The sequence below is a fragment of the Trachemys scripta genome, chromosome 2 (assembly GCF_013100865.1).
Source record: "Trachemys scripta elegans isolate TJP31775 chromosome 2, CAS_Tse_1.0, whole genome shotgun sequence".
NCBI classification, from domain to species: Eukaryota; Metazoa; Chordata; order Testudines; family Emydidae; genus Trachemys; species Trachemys scripta.
Genome location: NC_048299.1, coordinates 198,412,255 through 198,438,548, shown reverse-complemented (window position 1 = coordinate 198,438,548; position 26,294 = coordinate 198,412,255). Strand labels below are relative to the sequence as shown.

The 26,294-nt window shown below is 41.1% G+C and overlaps 2 protein-coding genes across 10 annotated transcripts in view; one reads left to right on the top strand and one right to left on the bottom strand.

Moving 5' to 3' along the window:
- Window positions 1-11,001, top strand: part of ARHGAP28 (Rho GTPase activating protein 28) — an 89,886-nt gene extending 78,885 nt beyond the window's left edge. For all 9 annotated transcript variants that reach the window (XM_034762647.1, XM_034762646.1, XM_034762650.1 and 6 more), the window contains 4 exons: window positions 1,038-1,181; window positions 4,731-4,855; window positions 7,684-7,748; window positions 9,662-11,001. In XM_034762647.1, the coding sequence (XP_034618538.1) occupies window positions 1,038-1,181; window positions 4,731-4,855; window positions 7,684-7,748; window positions 9,662-9,753 (426 nt within the window). In that variant the 3' untranslated portion in view covers window positions 9,754-11,001. The remainder of the gene's footprint in view (window positions 1-1,037; window positions 1,182-4,730; window positions 4,856-7,683; window positions 7,749-9,661) is intronic.
- A 4,876-nt stretch (window positions 11,002-15,877) lies between these two features.
- The window catches only part of LAMA1 (laminin subunit alpha 1), a 144,579-nt gene continuing 134,162 nt past the window's right edge, over window positions 15,878-26,294 (bottom strand). Inside the window, exons 59-63 of the mRNA XM_034762645.1 lie at window positions 25,533-25,691; window positions 24,547-24,700; window positions 22,640-22,773; window positions 19,855-20,077; window positions 15,878-16,362 (exon numbers count right to left, since the gene is read on the bottom strand). Of these exons, the coding sequence (XP_034618536.1) occupies window positions 16,202-16,362; window positions 19,855-20,077; window positions 22,640-22,773; window positions 24,547-24,700; window positions 25,533-25,691 (831 nt within the window). The 3' untranslated portion in view covers window positions 15,878-16,201. The remainder of the gene's footprint in view (window positions 16,363-19,854; window positions 20,078-22,639; window positions 22,774-24,546; window positions 24,701-25,532; window positions 25,692-26,294) is intronic.

Sequence of the window (26,294 nt, the reverse complement as noted above, 5' to 3'; positions counted from 1 at the left end):
ACAAGGAAACATGCAGCAATTTCTGCCTGGAACACACAACTGACAATGGTGAAATTAATCTCTGTACAATGCTTTGGTCCATTAGCCTCGTGTTCGCCTGCTATGCAAGCTTGAATTTTGCTCAAAGGGAGAGCATTAATATACTGTGATTAGATTCATGTAAGCACCAGCTAGCTTTAAGTCAGTACAAAATTCTGTTTGTAAACCATTTTCGGAAGTGGTTGTTTCATGTCTTCAAACTTGGTAGTTCTTTTACTTACATCCATATACGTGCAGGGTAACATTGTGCTTTTACTTCTACATAGCAAGTGTGAGACTTCACTTTTAGTGTATTACTTAAGGGAGGAAGTGAAAATGGAGGTCAGCTTTACTCATTGGCTTGTCATTCTTTTATTAACCTTTTTGAGGACTGGATGGAGCTGTTCATTTCAAGGCTACTCACTCAAATCCAGTCCATGTCAATATTGATCAGAAGTCATTACCATCTGATGGCTTTTGGTGGCCTATGTGAATGTGCTGGCGGTCTCACTTCCTTTTCTAGGAGACAAAGGATGGCCCAGTGGTGAAGGCATTAGTGTTGGACCCAGGAAGTCCCTGCTGTGCCATCGACTGCTTGTCTGACCTTGGGAAAACATTTAGTCTGTGTGTGCCTCAGTTCCCCATTTGTAAAACAAGGATAATAGTCCTTCTGCTCCTCACAGGTTGTTGTGAGGATGGCATTAAAGATCTGAGATGCTCAGGAACTATGGTAATGGAGGACATGCAAGTCCCCAAGGTCGATCTAAAAGATACTATTACAATTGGCATTAGTAAGCATCCTTATTGACAGCTTCAGCGGAGAGGTCATAGATTGAATGGGCATGGAAAATGAACTGTCATTTCATCCCTAGTGGTGGCTGCGTGATATTGGGGAAATTTGCCCATGCTGTACTTCTTCTGGGAATAAACAGGATTCACTTTTTTGGGGGGGGGGGGGGGGGGGAAGGTTTTTTCCCCCATCCTTTTGCATACACTCAGCCTTGGCTTCCTCTCTCTAGGTCCCGTCCTTCCTGATTTCTCAAGTGAGAAAGATGAATGAGGCTACAATCAACAACACCAAAAGACAGATGATGTTTGACAAGGGTGTGAGAAGATTGCTGAGGAGGAAGACCATGGAACGAGAGAGACCTGAAAGATCAGAGGTGCATTAAGACATAACATATTTTTAAATGACAGCTTTGAGTTCCATCGTGTCTACTAGTCTTTTCAATCCCCCTGGTGCTTTCGCCCATGCATGGGAAAAATCTCCTGTCAAATTTCATAAAGCTGCTACCTCATCCAATTTAAATCCTTCCTTGAAATCTACCTCTTTTGTGAAACTAGCAAATCATTCCCCTCTGGCATCAGATTAGGCAAGTGGCAAGCTCTCACTTTTGTCCTTCTATTAAACTGTTTATTTTCTACCTCATCTTCCACCCACCCCTTCCCCATCTGCCTATTACATCCTGTCTGGCAGAGACTGAGAGTTCTCTGGGGCAGGGACTGTCTTTGCTCTTTTTTGTGCAGTGCCTAGTACAACAGGACACTTACTGTGGGGTTCCCAGGCCCTACTATAATACAGATAAATAATAATAACAACAATAATATGTTCCTTGGGGGTTTGTGAGGCAAATAAGTTTTACCAGAGAGGAGCAATGTGAGTTAAGATGTTAGAATAGTAGACTTTATATTTACAGAAAAATGTTTTCATTTAAAATAAAAACACCCTTGATTTGGAAACTTAACTTTCGAATCTGAAAAGCCTGAATCAAATTGGATTGTCATGTGCGAGAAGCTGTTTTGGGTCTTGTGCTCCCTGGGCTTGATATGTTGCTAAGACAAATAATAGAGGTTCTGTGTAGAACTGATTGGGAATTATTTGACAAAATGTTTTTTCTTGTAAAATGCCATTTTCTCTGGAAGGCCTCAGGTCCAGGATGGAATTACTGGTCAAAACAAGAGAGAGAGAAAACAACTCACTCCAGAATAACCTGGTGGTTAGGACATTCACCTAAGATGTGGGAGGTCCAGGTTCAAGTCTCTGCTCCAAATAAGGACAGCTTCAATAGGCAAGAGTGGGAGAGACACTAGGGCAAAATCCTAATGGTTAGAGCACTCACTACAAATGTAGAAGAGCAGGGCATGCACTTGAACTGCATCTCCTATATTCCAGGTGAGTGCCCTAGTCATAGGACTATTGGGTCTCTCTCTCATGTTTTTTCATGAAAAATCTCAAAAGGTCTCTTTTTTTGTTCTGATATGAAATGAAAGCAAATTCCAAAACCCCGGAATCTTTCATGAAGTTGAATTCTTGTTTTCTGACTAGAATTAGTTCTGTTCTGAAGATATTAACTGAATTGGTCTAAAGTACCCCCTTTTGGCCAATTCCTCCAGTTGTGTTTTACAGTATGCGTTCTGAAAGAGAACGTGGGCTGCTCTTCGCAACAGAATGCTGAGTGCTCTGACGAGAGTCAGCCAATTCATGGAATTACAGTAGATTAAGTGGTGGGCCCTGCTTTAGAATAAATCAGCTTTACCTGGATCTGGGCTGGGCTGCCGTGTAACCATGCATTTGTCTGGTTGGCTATGGTTTCACTGCTTGGTGACAAACCATTGAGCAAAGTAGTCATGCTCACCTGGTACTTTGCAGGCATCAACATGTTGCTGTTTCTGTACTAAACTACATGGCCAGGGATTCTTTGGGCCTCCTCCATTGCTATTTAGAAGATTGGAGAATGAGGAGCTGCTTTCCTCTATGGACCTTTGTCAGAGGAGGAATTGGGGAGCTGGTCCACGGCTCTTCAGCCCTGGCATAGACTTGAAGAACAAGAGAGAGGATTAGGGTTTGAGGGAAAGACATCAAGGAGCTGTTCACACTGCAAAAGAAGACTGATAGCAGCCAGTCTCAGAGTGGGTCAACTGACTTGGGTTTGCAGGACTCACATCATGGGGTTAAAAAGACTTGTGTAAAGGTTCAGTCTCAGGCTGTAGCCCAGGGTTCAAGAATCTGCTCTATTCAGCCTGGTAAGTCTGAGACTCGCTGCCACGAGGGTATTTTTGTAGTGTAGCCATATGCTAAAAGAATATGGGAAGCAGAGAGAGTAGACATTGGAGAAGAGAAATGAGGAAGAGTTTATGTATGAGTCATTGATTAGCCTTTACCCACTCAGATGTTTGGAGAGCACTAACACAGGTGTTTTGTGAATGGCATATACATATACATACATGTGTGGGGCATATTTGTTTTAAATGTTGGTACAAGATACTGCATTTTAGACTTATGTTTATACTATAAGTGATGGGACAAAAACAGTTTATTCTGGGAGAGAAAAATTATAAGGCATCCAGATACCTTTAGCATTCTGAAATATAGGCTGGTCAGCAGATGGCAAAAGTCTTTGTACCTGACAAGTCGGGGAATAGGCATTCCCAAGTAATTGGAATAGGAAAGGAAAATGGGGGGTGAATAATGGTTGAATAAGTGAGTTCAGTTTCAAAGCATTTAACGTAAACACCATCTTTCAGATGTTCTAAATTATGCCGCGATAAAAGTGGCTGAGAGACTGCTATTGTTCTCTACTCAGGGTGGTATTAACTAGATTAGAATTGGGAAGCAAGCCTTACTAATTGATTTATCCTGCCATTAACCATAGAAGAATGAGTAAACTTCCATAGTGATGGTCTGAACTCTGTACAAGGTCATATATCAATTAAGAGGAACCATATGGGATTTTATTATTTTGCTGTGTATAAACTTGGATCTTGTTGAGGTTGTAGAGAGGGCAAAGAGTGAACTCAGTGTCCTTGCCTGTGGGGAATTTCTTCTTTAGAAAGGAAGAAAAGATATTTTCAAGTATATAATATAGTTTTTAAACAATTGCCTGTCCACTGGTTCGTGCTAAAGGGATCCCAGTTAACATCTGGACTTATTTCTGACTGCAATTAAAAATCAGGGATTGTAGTATATTCCATATGTATTTACATAAAACATGGCACGGTGTTTGATTTTTTGGTGTCATTAGTCCCCATTCCTTCTACATACAAATTTTACTAAACCAGGGCTCAGAGCCAGGACCCCGTAGGGGATAAAGGGTCCAAACCTGAGTCAAGCTGGAACCCAGTGTTCAAGTCCTATTGCTTTTGCAGTGTAGACACAGTCCCACTGAACTTGTGCTCTAGGAATCTACCAAAAGTATCCCTCAGTCCCATGGGGTCAATTTTCTTGTCCTCTGGACAGTAAAGATTGGTGTTTTCCCATGCTGCACCACGAATTAAGAGCTAGGGCAGCCATGTTGTAGCAGGGCACTAGGAAGTCTGGGATATGGATGTAAATGCTGGAGACCCAGACTGGGAACCAGGTTTCAAGATTTCCAAACCTGGGGTTACAAATGAGTGTAGACAATCAAGCCCTAGGTTAACACACTCTACTAACTCTGGGCTTACGCTGCAGTGTGGCAGCTAAACTGCATAACCTTTATGTACTACCTTGTTAGATAAAATTTATAACTATGTGTTTATATGAAATATATGATTTGTAGCTCATAAATTTATTGCTCTAATGATTCAGGCAGTCCATGTCATTGATTTTTAAAAGTAAACTTGAAAGTGCTTGAAGAACTGCCCCTGAGCTGAGCTATGACAATATATAACTAAACTTACTCTGTTGAATATTGACATGAGAGAACTGTCATTTTTTTTCCCTGTGTCTGCAGACTCACATACCCGAGGGGGTGATAAGAGTTTATGCTCCACTGCATTCAAAAGTTTCTATGGCAATTCAACTGAACAGTCAAACAAAAGCCAGAGACATCCTGGCTCGATTTCACTGTGAAAACAGGTGGGTAAAAGCAGGAGGACATCAGAACATTTTATTTTTTCGGAGTAATATCTTCACAGTCATTAAAGAATAGGCTTTTCAGAGGCCCCATTATGTTATTAGAATGCTTTTTTTTACACTGGCAACAGTAATTATGGTAATGTTGGTCCATAAAAAAATTCGAATGTTTGATTTCTGCTCTTCGAATTCTACTTAATAACTGGCACCTATACAGAATCAGTGTGGCTTCTGTTATGCCTGTGCTGAAACATATATTTTTCTAGGCTTTCTCCAGTTATAAGCTGGAAAGATCGTCTTAAATCTGAATGCAACCGTTAATGCTTTTGTTATTTGTGTAAATGAATACCAATCTTAGTATTTGTGGCGGGTTGGATCACAGAAACCCCCTTGGGAGCTGCCACCTGATGTGCAAAGACTACCCCTGCTCCTGTTTTCCCTGCCAGCTCAGGACTCCAGCTCCCTGTCTTGCTGAGCCAGACACTCCCATCTGCTCCAACAAAGACCCAGGGTCTGAATCACTTGCCCCAAAGCTGCAAGTTTACCTGAAAACAGCTCACAGAAGTGTGCTTGTCTTTAATACTCAGATGCCCAACTCCCAAGGGGGTCTAAACCCAAATAAATCCGTTTTACCCTGCATAAAGCTTATGCAGGGCAAACTCATAAATTGTTCGCCCTCTATAACACTGATAGAGAGATATGCACAGTTGTTTGCTCCCCCAGGTATTAATACATATTCTGAGTAAATTGCTAAATAAAAAGTGATTTTATTAAATACAGAAAATAGGATTTAAGAGGTCCCAAGTGGTAACAGGCAGAACAAAGTAAATCACCAAGCAAAATAAAATAAAATGCGCAAATCTATGTCTAATCAAACTAAATACAGATAATCTCACCCTCAGAGATGCTTCAGTAAGCTTTTTCTCAGACTGGACACCTTCCAGGCCTGGGCACAATTCTTTCCCCTGGTACAGCTCTTGTTCCAGCTCAGGTGATAGCTAGGGGATTCTTCATGATGGCTCCCCTCCCCCTTTGTTCTCTTCCACCCCTTTATATATCTTTTGCATAAGGCGGGAACCCTTTGTCCCTCTGGGTTTCCACCCCGCCCCCCACTGGAAAAGCACCAGGTTAAAGATGGATTCCAGTTCAGGTGACATGATCACATGTCACTGCAAGACTTCATTGCCCACTTGCCAGCACACACATATACAGGAAGACTAACAGGTAAACACAGCCATTTGCAGACAATGGTCCTGGTTAATGGGAGTCATCAAGATTCCAAACCGTCATTAATGGCCCACACTTTACATAATTACAATAGGCCCTCAGAGTTACGTTTTATATTTCTAGTTTTAGATACAAGAGTGGCACATTTCTACAGATAGGATGATCACACTCAGTAGATTGTGAGCTTTGTAATGATACCTTACAAGAGACCTTTTGCATGAAGCATATCCTAGTTACATTATATTCACTTATTATCATGTTTTTATAAAACCATATAGACTGCACAACGTAACAATATTTATAAGAGGTAGAGCAAGAGGAAGTCTGCTAGACCTATTCTGAAAGTCCTTTAGCAAAGTCCTTTGGTGCTATTACATAGTTCTGTTCTTAAAATAAATCTGGCGTAAATTGCCTGCAGTAGTCCTTTGTTGTATTGATGATACGGGTTCGCTAGTTATAGCTAGCATAACAACTTCTACAACTACAGTTCTAAGATGATAACAACCCTCTCCATCATAATCATGTGAAATGGCAATTGTCCTTGTTACTCTGTTGATATATTAAGACTTCTAAAACTAATCATAGAAATAGAATGCAAAATAAGAGATCAATTGGATGTGTGCATTCCATTGCCTTCAATGGCACTTATGCACATATATCTGAGGGCAGAATTGGCCAAAAGGCTTTATGTAGAAGAAAAAAATAAACTAAAATAGTAGTATATTCTGTGTTCTGCCATCGTTTTAATGCATTTGTTGTTCCAAACAACATTTTTATTTTCCAGAGTCTTTTTAAAACCACTTTTAAGAACAGAATAACTATACCACCAGCCTGGCATACTATATACCACCAGTCACAGATAAACTAGTTCCACACTAATTTACACCCCATATAATCCTATTGAGTTTAGTGGAAATTTAACAAGGTAAAAATTGGTGCAGAACCTGGCCTTTTATAGGCCAGTGGCTCTCAACCCTTCCAGAGTGCTGTATCCCTTTCAGGAGTCTGATCTGTCTTGCGTACCCCAAGTTTCACCTCACTTAAAAACTACTTGCTTACAAAACCAAATATAAAAATACAAAGGTGTCACAGCCCACTATTACTGAAATATTGCTTACTTTCTCATTTGTACCATAGAATTGTAAAATAAACCAATTGGAATATAAATATTATACTGACATTTCAATGTATAGTATATAGAGCATTATAAAGAAGTGATTCTCTGTATGAAATTTTAGTTGTACTGACTTTGCTAATGCTTTTTACGTAGCCTGTTGTAAAACTAGGCAAATATCTAGATGAGCTGAAACTTGATGTACCCCCTAGAAGACCACTCTGTACCCCCAGGGGTACACATACCCCTGATTGAGAACACTGTTATAGGCTATAGTTAATTCTGCTACTATAATATACTTCCCATTCTGCAGACAATATTCTATAGTGCTGAATGAGGTATAAATGCTTACATTGAGTACATAAATTTGTCACTACTGAAACAAGATCTATAGAATTCCTTGTTTGAAAATGACCATTATACCATAAACAATGTATGCAATCACAGTAATACTATAAAAGACTAAAACTCAATTTCTTCTGCATGATAGCCATGCATCGTCAAAGAACACGGAAGTCCAGATCCAACGTTTATATGAAATTGGAGGAAACATAGGTAAACATTATTCTTAAAATTCAATTCTAAATTTCTTAATTCTTTTGAAATAACTCCATTTGTTTGATATCTTTACAGAACAGAATCTTCTATACTGCAGTCCATCTGCAGAATGAAGGGCAAGATATAGGGTCTGATCCAAAGCCCGGTTGTCAATGGAAAGATTCCTGTTGACTTCAAGGGCTTCAGAGAAGGTTCAGTGACCAAGTTCAGTTTATAACAACCTGATAAAGACATTGCCGCAGGACCCCTAGTCAATGTCTGTGTTCCTGCCAAGTTCACCTGACCTTTTCTTACTTTTCTCACACCTTCTTCATGCCTTCTCCCATGTAATCCCAATAGTTAGAGCACCCTTCTCCTTGCTTGCCAGCAAATTCCCCCCCTACATTTAAATATTTTCTCAACTCTCATTTCTCCCTTGATGCCTTTCAGTGAGACCCTCCCCAAAGCTTGAGATAGAAATGCAGTGGCTGGGAGGAATTCAACAACTCCCTGTGTGCCTATGTTTATTTAGATTGTAAGTTCCTTGGAGCAGAACTATATCCATGTTCTGTATAGTGCTGAGCAACCTTTAGAATAAATATGATAGTAACAATGCATTGAAACTAAATGTGATCTTACCCAAAAGGCCAAGAAACAAAGCTTTTAATTCAATATTATACAACTACGTTGTTTTCCTTTCTCCCTTCTTACTAAAGATTATTTTGGACTATGTTGTAAATCTTTGCTTAGGCAGTTCGTACCCAGATGGGAGTATATCTGCACCATAGAGTTTCTTTTTAATCAATGCCAGTAAGAAACAATATATACATATAGAGATAAGAAGGAAGGTTATTGGTTACAATCCTAAGCTGAGAGATTCATGCAGAGTAAGGACACCTACAATTATGTTCATGACAACAATATGGTCACTGTTTATAGTGAAGCCACAATGCTGGTGCCTTGAGTGTATAACTAAATGGAGTGCAAGGAATTTTCCAGGAGCACCAGCAAGTGTCAGTAGCTTGATCATTAATTAGAAACAATGTAGAGCAGATTTGCAGAAACATCCTTTTCTGCATTATGATAAAGCAGAGACACTGCCCGCCAGCACAGCAAAGGTTAAAGAGAGCCTTTGGGCCCAGCTAGCCCCGCCCCATTAGACCTGCAGCCAGTGCCAGGCCTGGAGAGGGAGAAAAGAAGAGTGTAGCTCAGTTCAGGGCTGACTGAGGAAGAGGCAGAAGCTAGCTGCCTCCCAGTCTGAGGGGAAAGAACACTGGCCTGCCAGCCAAGGCAGCCAGTGGAGAGTAAGCACTGTCTCCCCAGCCAAGGAAGACGGCAAAGGAGACCTAGGAGCCTCCAGCACCTGAGGTAACTGAGTGAGTGATCCCCAGAGACATTGTGGGGCTTGCTCTCACCAACATGCAGATGCCTCACCCAAGGAAGCCTGGGACTGTGGCAAGGCACCACCCAAAAGAGGACCTACAGAAAGGAAGCTGCCCAGCAAACTGGACTAGAGGGGCAACGCCCCAAACTGAACAGACTGATAGCAAGTAACCCAGGACAGTGGATTTTGACTCCCTGCTGGGAGCCTCTCCCCCCCCCTCCATTCAGGAGTTGATGTACACAGGACCATGGGCTGGGACCTGGTGGAGAGGGTGGACCTGGGTTCCCCTACTCCCCTGGCCTTAAAGACTGTGTCTCTCCAACCAAGCAATGGGGCTGAGAGCCACGTGCTCTAGCCCTTAGGCCACCCAGCCCTCCAAGCCACCTGTTACATGCACATTCAAGTTGGAATGTGCACACACAAAACCTGACTTGCTTCTGTGCAGTTTGGAAACTTGCTCAAGCACACTTTTGAAAATCTAGGTCTGTTGGATTTATCAGCATACCGAGAACAACGTATGAACAATTACTCTTCATTTTTGTTTCAGGACTGCATTGTTTGGACCCAGATGCATATATGTTAGATGTTTACCGTGCAAATCCTCAAGCAGAATGGGTGATAAAACCAAAATCAAGTTGAAGCTTACAAAGACATCACACCTCAGTGATTTGGAAAAAAGCCAAAAAGATGGCAATGATGCCTTCCAGCTCAAGAAGACCTGGCCACAGATGAAACCAAAGCATTTGTTATTTTATATATATTCCTCCCAACGTACTTTACCATTGAGCCTTTCCATATACCGAATAGGTCTTGAGAGCTGTTACTCCAATTTATGGAACATTATACAATGGTGACACTCTCACATGGATTATATTTGTGCCAGTTGTTCAATAGACGTGAAGGAGGAAGGAACAGAGGTACTTAGACACAACCTGTGGAATAGAGTATTTTTTTTTCACTTCTTGACTTGATGCTGAGAAAACACATTTTTATAAACAGATAACACAATGACATCCAAGAATGTAGTGAATGCTACCAACTGCAAGGTAATGCAAAGGAATCACCATGGTATGCAAGAAGGGAAACACATCTATTAAACATGGACTATGGAAGCTGGACTGACAGCCGTGCCAAAATGTGTTTATGTGATAAACTCGAACCCTTCTGTCAAAAGCAAACCAGTTTATAATGTAAAATGTGCATTGTTACAATATTTGTGCCGCTGACTCACTCCTCATTAGTAGCTGATACGGAGGAGAACGAACTACTGTGTAAAGACAAACATACTGTTTATGTATGTTGTACTGTATATGTTACTACTACCGGTATCAGCCTTCTGATACATCTTTCTCCAGTGTTGACCATGTACCAATCTATTTGTAGCACCACTGCCTCACAAATTAAACAATACGTCCTCCCTCCCTCCTTCCCTCCTGTATACACACATGTAAAAGTGATGGGGCTCTGAGACAGACACTAGTCTTCCCCTGACTAGTTTTCACTGACTAGTCATGGGTTTAAAATGTTTTCTGCATAATTATCTTAATATGTGTGCTGAATGTCTTAAAGGGGCCATTTACAGACATTACTCTTTCTCCAAAACCTAGTATTTTCTAATTTTTAGACTAATTGTTTTTCCTTGGTCTAGTTTAGTTTAACGTGTAAGGTAGTTTTTAGTCTTGTCAGCAGTGTTCAGAAGAAAGATCATGTCTGACAATTGTGTACTGAGGCAGGCGTTTTAGGTTTTTCCTCTTCATAGAGATGGAGAAGAAGAAGAGTTAGAGTGGTAGACTTTAAGGTCAGAAGGGACCATCATGATCGTCTAGTCTGACCTCCTGCACAACGCAGGCTGCAGAATCTCACCCACCCACTCCTGTAATAAACCCCCAACCTATATCTGAGCTATTGAAATCCTCAAATCATGGTTTAAAGACTTCAAGGTTCAGAGAATCCTCCAGCAAGAGACCCATGCCCCACGCTGCAGAGGAAGGCAAAAAACCCCCAGGGCCTCTGCCAATCTGCCCGAGAGGAAAATTCCTTCCTGACCCCAAATATGGCGATCAGCTAAACCCTGAGCATGTGGGTAAGACTCACCAGCCAGACACCCAGGAAAGAATTCTCTGTAGTAACTCAGATCCCACCCCATCTAACATCCCATCACAGGCCATTGGGCATATTTACTGCTAATAATCAAAGATCAATTATTGCCAAAATTAGGCTATCCCATCATACCATCCCCTCCATAAACTTATCAAGCTTAGTCTTGAAGCCAGATGTGTCTTTTGCCCCCACTACTCCCTGTGGAAGGCTGTTCCAGATGACAAGTAGGATTTATTATTATTTAACATTGCTATTTTGGTAGTTCCTAAAGGCCACAAGCAGGTTGGCCCCCCACTGTGCTAGGCACTGTACAAACAAGTAATAAATAGCAGACCCTGCTGCAAATTGCGTACAGTTTAAAAGATGAGATTTAATAGGTCAAGACAAACAAACAGGCTGGATGGGGTTGGGGAGCCAGTATAACATATTTATTTACTAGAATATGCCCAATTCTTAGCCAGTCAGTAGCAGTGCTCACAGCTCTCCAGCTGGCTAGGCATGATCAGGCTGTACCCTACTGCATGCATAGACATATGCTTGCACATTTGCTAAGAAGAGATGTGGTGATGCTCTAGCAATCAAGAATTTATTTCTCAAGCTGCAAAAACAGGAAGTTCTAGATCCTTCAAATTTAACAAGGGATATTTCTGCCATTGGCATATTTACTGTATGATAAATTCATCTGTGGTATGACCACCACGTCAGTGTTTTTTCTTCTTCGTGAATTGGCCACAGGAATATGGAGAGAAATAATCCTTCATTCATGAGGTAGCAATGGATAACTGTTACGAACTGTGGCCCACAAATAAATGTGAAGTACTTTATCTTGATGAAAGAGCGTGTAGCTTGTGATGGTTTGCTACATCTGTGTAATTACTATTGTTATATATTTTGAAACCTTACTCTAGGTTTCAGATTACTCTATATCTTGCCCTCCACTACACCCATGCCACCTTATTGGTGGTACTTAGTAAGCGAAGCCAACCTATGGCATATGGAATATTTCACTGTTTGAGTTGAGCATATAGGGGGCAGAATTTGGTTTCCTGTCTTCAAGCTACAGGTAGGATAAAATTTAACAACAACATTGGGTACCCTCACCTAAATTTTGCAAAATTGCTTTCCTTCAGCTCCAGGGCATAATATGAATCTCTACCCAATTCTAGCTAGGCTAGTTCTAGCACAGCTGTAATAAAAACAATATATTTCTTGTTTTCACAACTTTTTATTCATGTGTATATGAGAGATGTAGGCCAGTGGTTTGCAAGACTAATAGCTCAAATGTTCTAGTACGGATTCTTACACTGGTTCCTTCTGTGGTCAAGTTACTTAATCCCTCTGCCCCCATGGTCTTAACTATAAAATAGGGCTAATAATACTCTTCTCAGGTGGGTAGCATAAGAATTAGTTAAGGTCAAATTCTGCTCTCAGATATGTGCATGCAGCCCCTGTGAGCGGAACAGGAGTTGTAAACATATCTTATAAAAGGATAAATAGCTCCTAGGGATTTTATGTGCAAAATCCTTTGTACTTATATACTGCTCTTCCCATTCAAAGTAATATTATATTTATTACCATTGAAAGGGTTTCTATGATTTCACAGAAATCCTGCACATCTGATAAATAATTTAAAATGTAGAACCCAAGATAACATTTTCTGAAGTATATTCAAACACATTTAACTTCTCCACCTTGTCCCCAAGCATTCAGACTGTAACTTACTCTGTACGTTTTGGACTCTCAAATGTAGATTCCACTGGAAATCTTGCTAAAATAAATACTGCTATACATTACACATGAAGGAAGGCTGCTTGGAATACCTTAGCCACTTCCCCTCTTCGCATAGGGACAGAGGAAAGCCAAATTTGATTTAAGTAAATTCATCCTTTAATACTGGAATGATTACTTTTTTAATTAAAACTGTCACTTTAATCCTTGCATAGCACATAAGTATAAGCAGTTGGAATAGACTCTACGAACAGTATACAGACTGGTAATATAGGGCCAAAATCTTGCTGTCATTGAATTAAAAATTAAAATTCCTATTGACATGAAGGAGAGAAGGAACTAATTACCTAAGTCATATTTATTGAAAGTTATTGTTGTTACTTATGTTACAAGTTTTACATTGGCCACATTGGCTAACAGGAAAATAAATATTACAGCCAAAATGTTCAAACATGTGGTCTTGACATTAGGCCTACCAGTTTGAAAAGGTTGGCTTAGGTTTTTGGATTTCTGCTTCAGTTAGCAGCAGTTTCATTCAAAGTTGTTACATGTTGGTTTGTTAGGTAACAGAATTGTGCAGTGAAATATTAATAAGGGCCTGAACATGTTTAGGAGTAGAACCTATTCAACAACCTCCAGAGATGCTTTAGTGTTTACATGCTCCATGGGCTGCAAAAAGATCATTTTCTACATCAACACACTAGCTATAGGCATGTAAGAAGTAGTTATTAGAAACATATTGGAACAATCCCACTCCTTTTCATATTGCTAATGTCTTTATAATGTGTATATACACTGTAAACTACCTCAGTGCATTTACCAGGAAAAATATTCTGGCTTAGAAGCATTTTATTCCAAAAGCTTCCTTAGTAGTAGCATTGCCTACTTCTACTTGCCTCGCAGCCTTTGATGTTGCTGCGTTAACAATGTTTCCCTTCAGTGGGCAAGATCTGGAAATCAGCCAGTTTTAAAAAACAGGATGACGTATTTCTTGCTAAGAAAGAAATTGTACGCCAGACATGTTGCCTCACTCTTTGATCTTATATCTGGTCAGATTCAAAACAACTGTAGTGAATCATGAGGGGTTTGAATGTTAGGTAAGAGATCAGTTTTTAGAAACCCTAACTGTTTCAGATTTTTTTTTTTTTTTGGCAGTTTTCCATAATAGGTCATTCCCTTGGAAAATAATATGATGCCATTAGGTGAATCAAATGTTTGTATGTATATTTTTCCTTACCTCTCCTTGTTAGAATGTTGACTGTTTTGTTACAATAAATTCCATTCTCTGAATAGTAGTGTATTTGTAATGTAGAACATGTACATTGTATTTTATCCATGACAAAAATAAAAACAATGTAAACTAACCCTCTCAGAAAAATTCTCACTGCATTTTTAATACATGGTTACCTGGGAAATGGGTGATTCAGGATTTTGGGAAACGAGTCAATTTTATTTTAAAAGCAGCCCTTTTGTGAGGGCACTTAGAGAACTACATGGACAAATTTAGTACAATAATAAAGGGCCTGATTCTGCCACCCTTTCTAAAGTACAGAAATATTCTACTCCAGGGGTCGGCAACCTTTGCCACATGGCCTATCAGGGTAATCTCCTGGCGGGCCACGAGACATTTTGTTTATGTTGACCATCCATAGGCACAGCCCCCCACAGTTCCCAGTGGCTGCAGTTCGCCGTTCCCGGCCAGTGGGAGCTGCGGGAAGTGGCACGGGCCACCGGGACATGCTGGCCACTGCTTCCCGCAGCTCCTATTGGCCGGGAATGGTGAACCACAGCCACTGAGAGCTGCAGGGGGAGCCATGCCCACAGACGGTCAATCTAAACAAAATGTCTCACGGCCTGCCAGCAGTTGCCAAAGGTTGCCGACTCTTGCTCTGCTCCACAACTGTCCCATTGGACTACCTAGGGAGTAAGATATTGCTAACAGGCTGAAATCCTGGCCTCACTGGCCATTGACTTCAGTAGAGTCAGGCTTTCACCAACGTTTAAATAAGTGGCAGAATTAGGCCCAAAATGAATAAGGAGAAATCCAAACAAAATGTTAGAAGGCAAACAAAGATTTTTTTTAAACAATACAAAGGAGAGTTACATAATAAAGAAGCTTGCATATCTACAGTAGATCCATGGTTGAGAGCAAAGCCCATGATCCTGGGAATCACAAGTCATTACCATCTGATGACTGTTCAGTGATCTAGTCAGTGAAATTAATTGGTTCTCTCTGCTTAGGTTAGTGTGAATAGGTATCCCAAAAACATCAGCTTAGGTCCCATTGCTTCAACACATAAGCAAAGTACTAGGCAAACCATAGGTGTGAGAGGGCCACTCAAAAAGTACAGACTTACTCAGCAGCCTAAGATCTGCGGAGTTGCAAGGCACCATATGGACCCCCAACCCCAACACTGGCTTCCAAAGGAAATAGCTGCTGTGCTGTTCAATGTGGATTAGTATTCAACACCATTGCCTGAAATGCAGAACCTAGTCTCTGTTCCCTTTGGCATGGGAAATGAGGTGTCTGGTTTACCATGCACAGTATGGTGCACGTTTCTCCACACCATGCAGTTGCTGCCTGTGCACCGACTGACCATGTGACATTTCAGCCAATCTATAACTCCCCTTCTATACTGACTAAGGGATGGCAGGAACCTTAAATGTTTGGTATTGAGCAAAATGGAATGGAATAAAAGCTAACAGAGAAAACAAATATGAAAGAGAAAACATAAATAGGAGGATTCCAGTCATCTGTTAAGTCGCACTCTATATACTAGCATTATTTGCTTTATATCGTCACAATTATGCCATTAGCTTCCTGTGCCTTCTGCTGGATGACTGTATCTTCTTGTGTATTGCACGTCATAGTAGCTGGTTCTTTTCTTACAATTAAAATGTACAACTACTACACCACATGAAATAATACAATGAATATTGGTCCAAATTTATTTTTATTATAAAAGACCAATATAAAATACAACGAAATACTGTCAAGCAAACAGAACACGCCTTGTAAACACTGATTAATAAAGTTTCCAAAAAAGAAAAAATACCCAATTAATGCTGTTAACATTTTAGCAGAGGTATTGGTTGTATAAAACAGTTTTAGTTAAAAAATATAAGCACAGAACTTCTTCTAAAACATATTTGTCCTGAGTTGGAAAGTAACAGACCCCTGGGGTTCTCATAAAAAAAAATCACCTCTTCATTAAGAAATTTAAAAACCCATCTCGATCCCAAAATCCTTCTCTGAAGTTTAGTGCTCAGCCCCAGGGCACGAATGAGGAAACACGCCACGCAGGTCAAAGGCTTGGTTGAAGTCATAGGATTCTACCTGTTGGCCCTTAATCAGCTTAAGGTTTCTCAAACACCCATGAAACGAGCTCTTGCTTGTCAGACAATTTTGCTTCAAATCAGCTGAAAAAGAAAACATGAAATACCTAGAATCTGCTTCTATTGGAAGGGGACGGAAGTTGCATGTGAAGAATGCTAGCAAGTGCCAGGCTTAGAAGTTATTAATAAAAATCATTGGACATAAAAATAGGGCCAGCAGAGCACCAGATTCCCCCAGCATCAGGGGGAGTTGAGGATGCTCAGACAACTCAGGAAGTGCTCTTTGCTTGCATGCTCAGGCTTATAGTTTTCAAAAACTGCCACATGGTTTGCACCAGCCAAACTAGACGGGCAATCCAGTCAGCAGTAGGGGAAAGAAACCACCTCAGCCCGCGGGAAGGGAGGCGATAGCCATGCCACAATCACTATTACAGAACAAGCTGGTTTGGAGCCCAGTATATCTTCTACCAGGACATTGCAGCTGCTAGATCTGCATAACCTTGTCCTCCTTGGCCTTAGTCACTCCCCCAGTCCATCCCTTCATGCTGAACTACATGGAACAGTTTACAGAGACCAGCTCTATTGCATGATGCAAGAGGTGAAACAGTGCACTGAATGCTTTCTGCAGCACTATGGTGGGTGAATTTCTCCCTTCTCTGCACCTATGATACATATTTCCAAGAGGAATGTTGCTAGAGGAACAATTACTATTGCATTAGCACCATTTAAACAAACATAACCCCATAAAACCTTCCAAGGAATCCTAGGAGATCAAGCAGTAGCCATGCTTGATGGAGTCATTCATTAATAGCTGTAAACTATCTTGAGCTCTAACACACATGGTTCTGTACAAGTGCAAAGTATTATTCCTAAAGCTTTCCAAATGCTTAAAAGTCATATTTGCTCTGTAGATTTCATCAATCAAAACTCTTCATAACAAATAGGCCTAGTGACCTTACACTCCCTATTCTTTATGGAAATATGGATATGGCATAACATATACTTTGTGTAAGATGGCTCATGTAAGATATCATTGGAAAGGTTATGATTTACTGAATGTGATTATCCAGTTCGTATTCCCGTCTCATTTCTGTATCTGAAGTTAGGACTATTGACCGTGTATCTATATTTCAGATGTGCTATTTTGGGTGTCACACACAACTAGCCCTTCAGTACAACAATGCAAAGCCAGACAGGGCTGATGGCCCATCAGCAAGACAACAAAGGACTGTGGAAGAGTTTAGTCTTCCTGTGGACGCTCAAGATAGCCTACAAGTATTGGCTGCTACGACCCTGCCCGGAGACATGTGACTGAGCCACCTGGAGGGGAGGGATAGCTCAGTGCTTTGAGCATTGGCCTGATAAATTCAGGGTTGTGAGTTCAATCCTTGAGAGGGAGCCATTTAGAGATCTGGGGCAAAACTATCTGGGGATTGGTCCTGCTTTGAGCAGCAAGGTGGACTAGATGATCTCCTGAGGTCCCTTCCAGTCCTGATATTCTATGATTCTATGGTACTGGAACCCCCCAACCCCTGTTGGAATGCCAGTGTTTTTCCAATGGACGACAAAGGGGTCCAACCTGTCACAGGCCTATCTGTTCTAATAATAACTACTGTTTCAGAGATCAATTTACGTGGGCATTTCCCACTTTGTTTAATAATTCATCATCGTCTGACATCTATTCAGGCTCAATAGAAGTATAAGGTATTAAAAAGCTACAAATAAATATATTCACCCTGCTTGCAAAGTAGCCAATTTTCTGATGTTACAAATGTAATCTTTTTAATGGATAAATTCAATGCAAAATTTGGCCTAACCCAAATTATGGCCTACAGTACAGTTTAATCTTAAGAGCACTAAACTCTATTTTTCTTGGCATTATAATTTAATGGCAATAAATATTTATATGAAAAAGGAAATTGTGCAGAGCAAATGAGACTTAGAGATAAATTTACACCCGGTGTCTATCTTGGCCTGTAGAAACAGTCCTTCACAGACGCAAGTATGACCACCTCAGTTCCAACTGTAAAGGTGTCACGGTCTTGTAAGGGCAACTCCTAACTCACTACATCTAACACATTCTTGTCATAGTATTTATCTATCAAAAATGTCATGTAAGGGGGGGAGGGGAGGCGGGGCTGGCAGGGGCTCCCTACCAGGCTCTGCATCCCTGCAGCTCCTAGGCAGTGGAGGGACACAAGCGCTGGCTGCTGCAGCTCCCATTGGCCAGGAACTGCAGCCAATGGGAGCTGCGGGGGCGGAGCCTGTGGGCACAGGCAGCGCGGAGCTCCCCCGGGCCTCTCCGCCACCTAGAAGCTGCAGGGTCATGCCAGTGGGAGCCCTCCACCCCAAGGTAAGGGCCTCCAACCCCCTGCCCCTAGCCCTGAGCCCCCTCCCACACACCCAAACTGCTGCTGCTGGCCCAGGGGCTGCCCCCGCTCAGGCAGCCCCTGAGCCAGCACCAGCAGCTGCAGAAGTCATGAAGGTCACGGAAAGTCATGGAATCTGTGACTTCTGTGACAGACGCGCAGCCTTAATCATAAGCACTGTGAGATTTACATGCGGGTGTAATGCAAGAGTTGCATGTGTGTATTAAAAATACGTTTAAACCAAGTAACCAGGCAGAGTTGATAAACAAGTTTGTCTCAGTGCTGTAACATTAAGCAAAGTGTGAATGCTGGTGTGTAACCTAGTGTGTACACTGTCTCTTTGGAGGCAGCAGACTTGGTAATTACTGTGAGTGTCCAGTGAAGGGGCTGGATACCAAGGAGGAGCATTCTTCAAGGGGGCTCGGGCTCTGGGGTGTACCAAGCTTTACCTGCAAGGCAAAGTAAGGGCTGGCAGACTCCTGAGAAATCTGTCTGGGGTGCCTAACAAATGGGAATTACGGGGAGCTGTCATTCAGCTTAGCATCAGCAAGTCTCTCTCTTACTAAGGCAGAGCGGTAACAAGGTCACCCACTCTCTCCGGGCGCCCAGAGAAAGTGTCACACCAAGTAGTTGGCAACCTGCCCTCCACTGCAGAGAGGGAGGGATCTCAGAGGACAAGCACAGCCTCATAATGCATCGTCCTAGCCATGTAGCATGGCCACAAGTGGGGGTGAGTGTGGTATAAATGCCTACACAGATGGTGGGGCAAGGGGGAATGCCTTGATATGCCCGTTAATACAGCACACCCTCACAAGATGCTCCGCAAGTGAGGATCCTGTGTCATCTCAGATTGAAAAGTGGCCCCATTCCATGGAAACCCCAAGGGAGGGAAGTATTTCAAAAGGTACAACTCTCCTCCAGTGTTAGGGTTGAGACTTGGCAGGGACGTGTAAATGTATACCTTCTTGTGCCAAGTTCAATTGATCTAGTTCAATAAATCCATATTAAAAGAATTTCTGCCAGAATCAATTTTTCATGACCGGAGTTAACCCATCCTCAACAAAGTAAATTCCGGAAACTCAAAAAAGTTAATAGGCTCTTAGCATAGCTGTGATCTCACATTACATTCACTAAATTATTATGGACTATGCAGTTTGTGAACTGCCTAGTTAGCTATTTAGTGAGAGAGAAATACTACCGTACATACCTGGATAGCCTCCAACATAAATGGGATTGTTTGTATCTGCAGATGTTGACTGGATGTGGGGATTATCAGCCTGAACCAAATTCCCATCAATCATCAGAGCAATGCGATGTTTGCTTTTGTTTGCTTGAAGCTTGTGCCACTTTCCATCACATAAGCTATTTGCACCTCGTGGTTCATATGTGGCTGTTATTCTGCCAGCTCCATTGTTGACATGGAACAAAACCTGAACAAATAACCAGATGCCAATAATGACACAGACAGTAAGCACATGTGGAGCAATTTGACTGAATCAAAGCACATTCATGCTGCTGCGAAGAGTTCTTTTTTTTTTTAAATAAATGACTGACGATTAACCAAAGCACAACAATCAATTTAATAGATGGAGTTTAATCCTTATTAAAATATTTTCTAAACCTAACCAGGATACATTCAACACGTTAGGCATTCTTTATTTGGGATAGAAATGTTTGCTATGAATATGGGGACTGGTTCTTCTACACCAGTGTACTTCCACTGACTTAATAGGCATTACACCTGATTTACACTGGAGTACTAAGACCATCATGTCCAGTAATTGCTTCAATAGGGCAGCAGTTATGTATAGGATGGGAAACCACTAGGTCAGTGCCAATGTGTGTGTGGATACATATGTATGAATGTACGGTTCTATTTCTTTTTCATTTTTCTTTTCTTGTTTAAACAGATTAAAAAACATCTTTTTTGTGTTTGACGCTCAAACATGTAAATATTACCCCCAAACAAGGGCAAATTGGGGGAAATATTTAAAAGCAATGTATTTAAAAGCAATGTATTTATTTTGTACAGGGGAAGTGGGCAACTATGTACTGATTGCTGCAAGATACTTTCTGTGTAGCTTTCTGAATCATAATGACCAGTGAGACCCGGAACACAGTTAATTACCCGGAGTAGTAACCATAAAGATTGCAGTTCCCTATAATGGAGGCCTGGCTAGCAGCTGGGCATTTTTGTACCCGTAAAAAAGGTAGGAACTCTTGACTTCAGGCATAGACAGCTCTAGGAAATCTTCAATATTTAGATAAGCAATTTTTGTTGGGAGCAATGTCGGCAAATGGATAAATTGGAGTGTGGGATAAGGAATTGTTATTCCATTGTAATAGGGTGATGAGCTCCCTAGTCAACGGCATTACATGTAAGTTGGTTCTTTTTTCTTGGATGAGGAAGCTTTTAAATTGTCTGGGTAGCAGATAATGAGAAATTTCCTGATGTACAGAGAGGGCTGAGCTGAACAGCCACAGGCTCCCTCTCAAGAGAGCCTGGGCACTATTGGGATTAACATGAGGAGGCAGAAGCCTAGCTCGTGCAGTGAGCTTAGACTACTTATTTATTCATGGTGCAAATTAGCAGATAACTCCTTAAATTAGGTCATTTTTGTAGTTGGCGATTTTTTCTCTTTTTAATCTATTTAAATTAAGAGATGTTTTTATATACATATCCCCTGATTCTTCCCTGCAAGTCCCCACTTTTCCCACTAGCTTTGGGACTCTCAAAAACCTAACAATACTTTGGTAATGCTACCGCTTTCCCGTATGTTCACTAAGTGTCCATTCCAATACAATTGAAGAGATGATAGTTGGGACATGAAACCTTAAGGATGAGGGTATGCATGGGGGGGGAAATAGTGGTGGACACTCCCACCAGCCCCCATGTCTCAGATAAAGGCATAAAAGCCTCCACCTCCATTAAAAAAAAAAAAAACACTTAATGGAAAAACATTTCCTGTAAATTACACTAGTGCTTATGAGATGGCTTGGTTCAAACAGCCATTGTGTTTTCTTTGGGCTCTATTATTCTGAGCTGGCTTATGCTTCTCTTCACTGCTGAAGTATCATTAGGCAGACTCACTGAAAAGTTTTAAATAAACGTTGTTAGCTTTTAGCTTTGTCCAGAAAAAAATATAATTCAAAAATATAATTTATATTTGAAAAGTAATCACAGAATTTGTTTTTAATTCAATTTAAAAGGCCTCATCAGTTTACATTAATCCTGTTTTAGAGATTTACAGTTCTCCTTTGTTTTAACTGTCGCCAAAAAGGAGACTAAATCTTGTACTATTTTCTTTTCCTAAGTAAAATTAAATTGATGGGATTTATAAATTAGCTTTATAAATAAATAAGACTTCTAGCAAAAGAAACAGGGAAACTAAAGCCAACTTTCTTATATATACTTTCCTCCAAGCTCTTCAGTCTCACTTTAAAAGAAAATGATTGAATGGTGACTCATTCCATTTCCTGACAATTTCTCATCTCAGAATAACAATAGGACTTTCAACCTATGCTAACAAAATTCTTGCTAAGACACAGCAGCTAAATACTTTCTGCAAGAGCGTTCTTGAGTAAGGGCAAGTTTAGCTTAATTGGAAAGAGTACCGACATATATGAAAGGTATTGCTGGTCCAGCAAACAACATACACAGTATAGTAGCTAGTCCAACTAGAAAGGAAAGCACAAACTCTTCAGGCTGACATAAGTACTATGGTCAGTAATTATAGGATGAGGAGTCCCTGTGCTGCTTCACATTGTGGTGAACATCATGATGTGAAACCACCTTCCTTGTGACCAAAAGTTTGCCCCAGATTACATGTTATATTTATGAATCACAGCAACATCTTTGTTTCTATCACATTGTCTTCTGGTCTTTTGGTTTCATCACTTATTACTGATGTAATGCTCAGCACGCCCGACTTTCCCATTTTGCACAAGCCTTGGAGAACTAACCCTAAATTCAACTTCCCTATGCAACCCACCTTGCCATTCACAATCTCCAGTCCAATGGCATCTACTTTAGCGCTACTGATTCCAAGAAGAACTCCATTCATAGCCATGGTGCGGAACTCAAATGTAACGTTCACATCAGATCGGACTTTATAACCTTCTTTCACTGAAAAATAAATGATAAGCATAAAGTAAAAGATTAGGCATGTGACCGATATGGCAATGTTCTGCAATATCTTTGTCTTGTACTGAGTTTAAGTATGCAATTCCATGGGGTAGGGTAACCACAGCCCCTCCAGACTAAGAACAGTGGGCAAATTCTCTAAGGTTGAAACACCCCCAGAGAGGCACCAACTCCTGTGGCAGGCTTGCCTATACTAGTTCAAAGTGGATTCTCCAGAGGCCAACAGACAAAGAAAAGACCTTTGAATAAAAAGCCAGAGTTTAAACTGATGCAAGGCCTTCTTTCTGATGCAGAAAGACAGAACACTCTGTCCAAAGGGAGGGTCCCAATCCTTAGGGAAGGGTTCGAAGGACTGACACAGGCCAGAATCCTTATGGAAATGGTGGGAGTGATCTCTGGTAAACTTCTTTGTGTGTGTGTGTGTGTGTGTGTGTGTGTGTGTGTGTGTGTGTGTGTGTGTGTGTAGGTTCTTTATTATTTTTAATATGTTATTTTTCTATAATGCTTTTACCCTAAGAATAAATGTGTTTGCTTAGAGAAAATCGTTTGGTAACTTATCACTGGGCGCAATTAAACTGTTTACGAAAGACTGGCAGCAAGCAGACAGCATGGAAAAGCTCCAGCAGCAACAAGCCTTTCCCCACTGCCTGAGCCTTTCCCTGCAGTGAGGAAAGATTCCCATCAGTGGTGTGGCACAGGACACCATACTGCTAAGAACAGCACTGCGTGGGTGTGTAGAGAGATGTATAGGGTACCTATCCACAGGGTTTAAGCATGTCTTTACTCCCCTAAGCAGTGCCTCACCATCTATCCTGCTATTTGTACCCATGCTAGGGGGGCATGCAGTATTTATACTCTATAAACTGGTGTAAGGAGAGTGCAGTGCAGACGTACCCTAAGAGTGGGTGCCATTGCATGGAGGGGGAATACAAGTGCAGTTGCCCTGAACTGTGACAAGTAATCAATAGTACATGTAATCATTAATAGGCATGTTAATTACCCTGAATGGACAGGGTTTTTGCTGAGGCTCTGGAAAGCTGTTTGTAGACTATAATCCAAATTCAAAAACTATGTGTAAAGTGGTGAGAGTTAAAATTCCCTTACATGCAATGAAGTTCCCTTTCACGCATTTAGACTCTTACATCAGTACACTGGGCTTAAGGAGATCTAAGGGAGTTTACATTGGTGTAGTTCAATATGTTGAGGAAACAGAAAAAGTCAGAGGTGCTGGAACAATTTGTATAGTGGGGGTGCTGAGAGCCATTGAACCAAACTGTAAACCTTGTATATGATGGAAACCACTTCAAGCCAGGAGGTATGGCAGCAGCCCCAGTTCCAGCATCTATGGGAAAAGTGAAAAGTGAGTCCTACCCTTTTTCAAATTCACTCCCTTATACCTTCTGATTCCTCAGCCTTTAAATTACACCAGTTTAAACTCTTACACACACACACACACACACACACACACACACACACACACACACACACAGAGCACTGCTTCTTTTCTCAGCTGGAGAAGAGTTAGGTCTTTTACTTGTGTCAGAGACTCCTTTGCAGACTGCCAGATCATTAGCAAGTGGGCAGGGGGCAGTCTTGGACATAAAGGGGGAAGAAGTCAGTTAGAAATAGATACCCAGAATACACAATAGTTGAATGAAGTGTCATTTAATTATGTTCGTTGCATCTAGACATAAAATTGATGAGTTTTCATGAGCACTAATTCAATAAGCTATTGATTCTATTAATGACACTTACCTAGAGCAGCAAACCCGCTTCCATCAAAGAAAGTGCCTTCCTGTGCTGTTGCATAACATTTATTCACAGCAAGGATGGAGACAGGGCTCTCTTTGTCGAGTTGCTTGTTGTTAATCATCACACTGCCAATGCATGCAGGGATACTGTGAGTGACCTAAGCATAGTGAGATATAACAGTTAATACATAAGGCAAATTTAGGGTGACCAGATGTCTCGATTTTATAGGGACAGTCCCGATTTTTGGGTCTTTTTCTTATATAGGGTCCTATTATGTCCCACCCAATGTCCTGATTTTTCACACTTGCTGTCTGGTCACCCTAGGCAAACTGCAGGCTGATCTTTCACAGCAATGTCTGACATCACTGTAAATTAAGGATTCTCTGAAGAGAACATTCAGGGATTTAAAGCACCAACATAATTATTTATAAAGTGCCGCAAATGTATATGATGCCTTACAGCAGTAAAAATAGATAAGAGTTTATCAAAACAGAAAACAGCCTAGAAATGCTAATAGTCAAAGACACATGCTTGAGGGGCCTACTCCTGCTCTGATGCAAATAAATGAGGGGTTTGCCATTGCCATTATCGGGAACAGAGAACAAGCCCATAAATTAAAGGCGCTTGAATTTGCTTCAGTACGTTATTATGAAAATCACTAGTATTTCTAACCATTGTTTTGATTAAATTACAGAGTCAATGTGTTAACAACTTTGTTAGCCTGTATACAGTAAGTCCAATTATGGAAGAGGTAAGTGTGAAGTTACAATACACAGGGAGGCAGAATTGCCATAGATAACAGACCATCTAGTCCAGTATCCTATCCCAGTCAGTGACCAGTACCAGATGCTATAGAGAAAGGTGAAAGAAACCTGTACTGGAAAATTATGCTTCCTAACCCCAGATAGTTGGGGCTTAGCTTATGCTATGAACCATTTGGGTTATCTCTTATACATTCTTAACAAAGATATTTTCAAAAGAAATCTTACATTTCCAATATTTCTAGCTGTATAATCTAAAGGAAGCCCTCCCAGATAGAGCTTCCCCTCCACATCCAACGTGTTACCATCTCCCAGAGCATTAACTGTTGCAGATTCCTGTCCATCGACGGTGATTATGCCTTTTCGTTTAACATACTCTGTCTTTACCTAAAAGAAATAGCAAAGTTTGTATCAACCTGCTGACCACAATAAGAGTGGGCAAGATCCATTTCTGAAGATGATTTCAGAGCCTAGATTGCGTTAGCATGCTGTATTTGGAGTTACTCTTAGAAGTCATCCACAAGTTGAGGTTATTTCAGAACGCAACAGCATTACCGCTTCATCCCCAAATAACTGACACTCAAACACTCCATGGCCTGCACTGATTGCCTATTGTCCTGCGAGTGCATTTCAAGGTCTTACTATTAGTATTTAATGCATTGAATAAAATAACTAGTCTATTTTTGTTATATTTAAGGCAGCTTCAAAACTGCTGTTGGGGACCATAATTCTGGAATATTCTGCCTCTCAATATACACTAGAGCTCATCTGTGGGGTCTCTGACTGTAGCTCATCTTTGCTTTCTTTGTGTGGTAGCTTATGTTGTTTGTTGCTCTACTTGTATTAGGCATGCAAGACAATATTCTGAGGATTCCCAGGCTGGATGTGGAAGGTGGCACCTCTATGCCACCCATCCCCACAGAAGCCCCCTCAGGTCTCCAGGCACGGAGAAGAAGGGCAAGGACTAATGAGATGTATATTGTCTTCCTC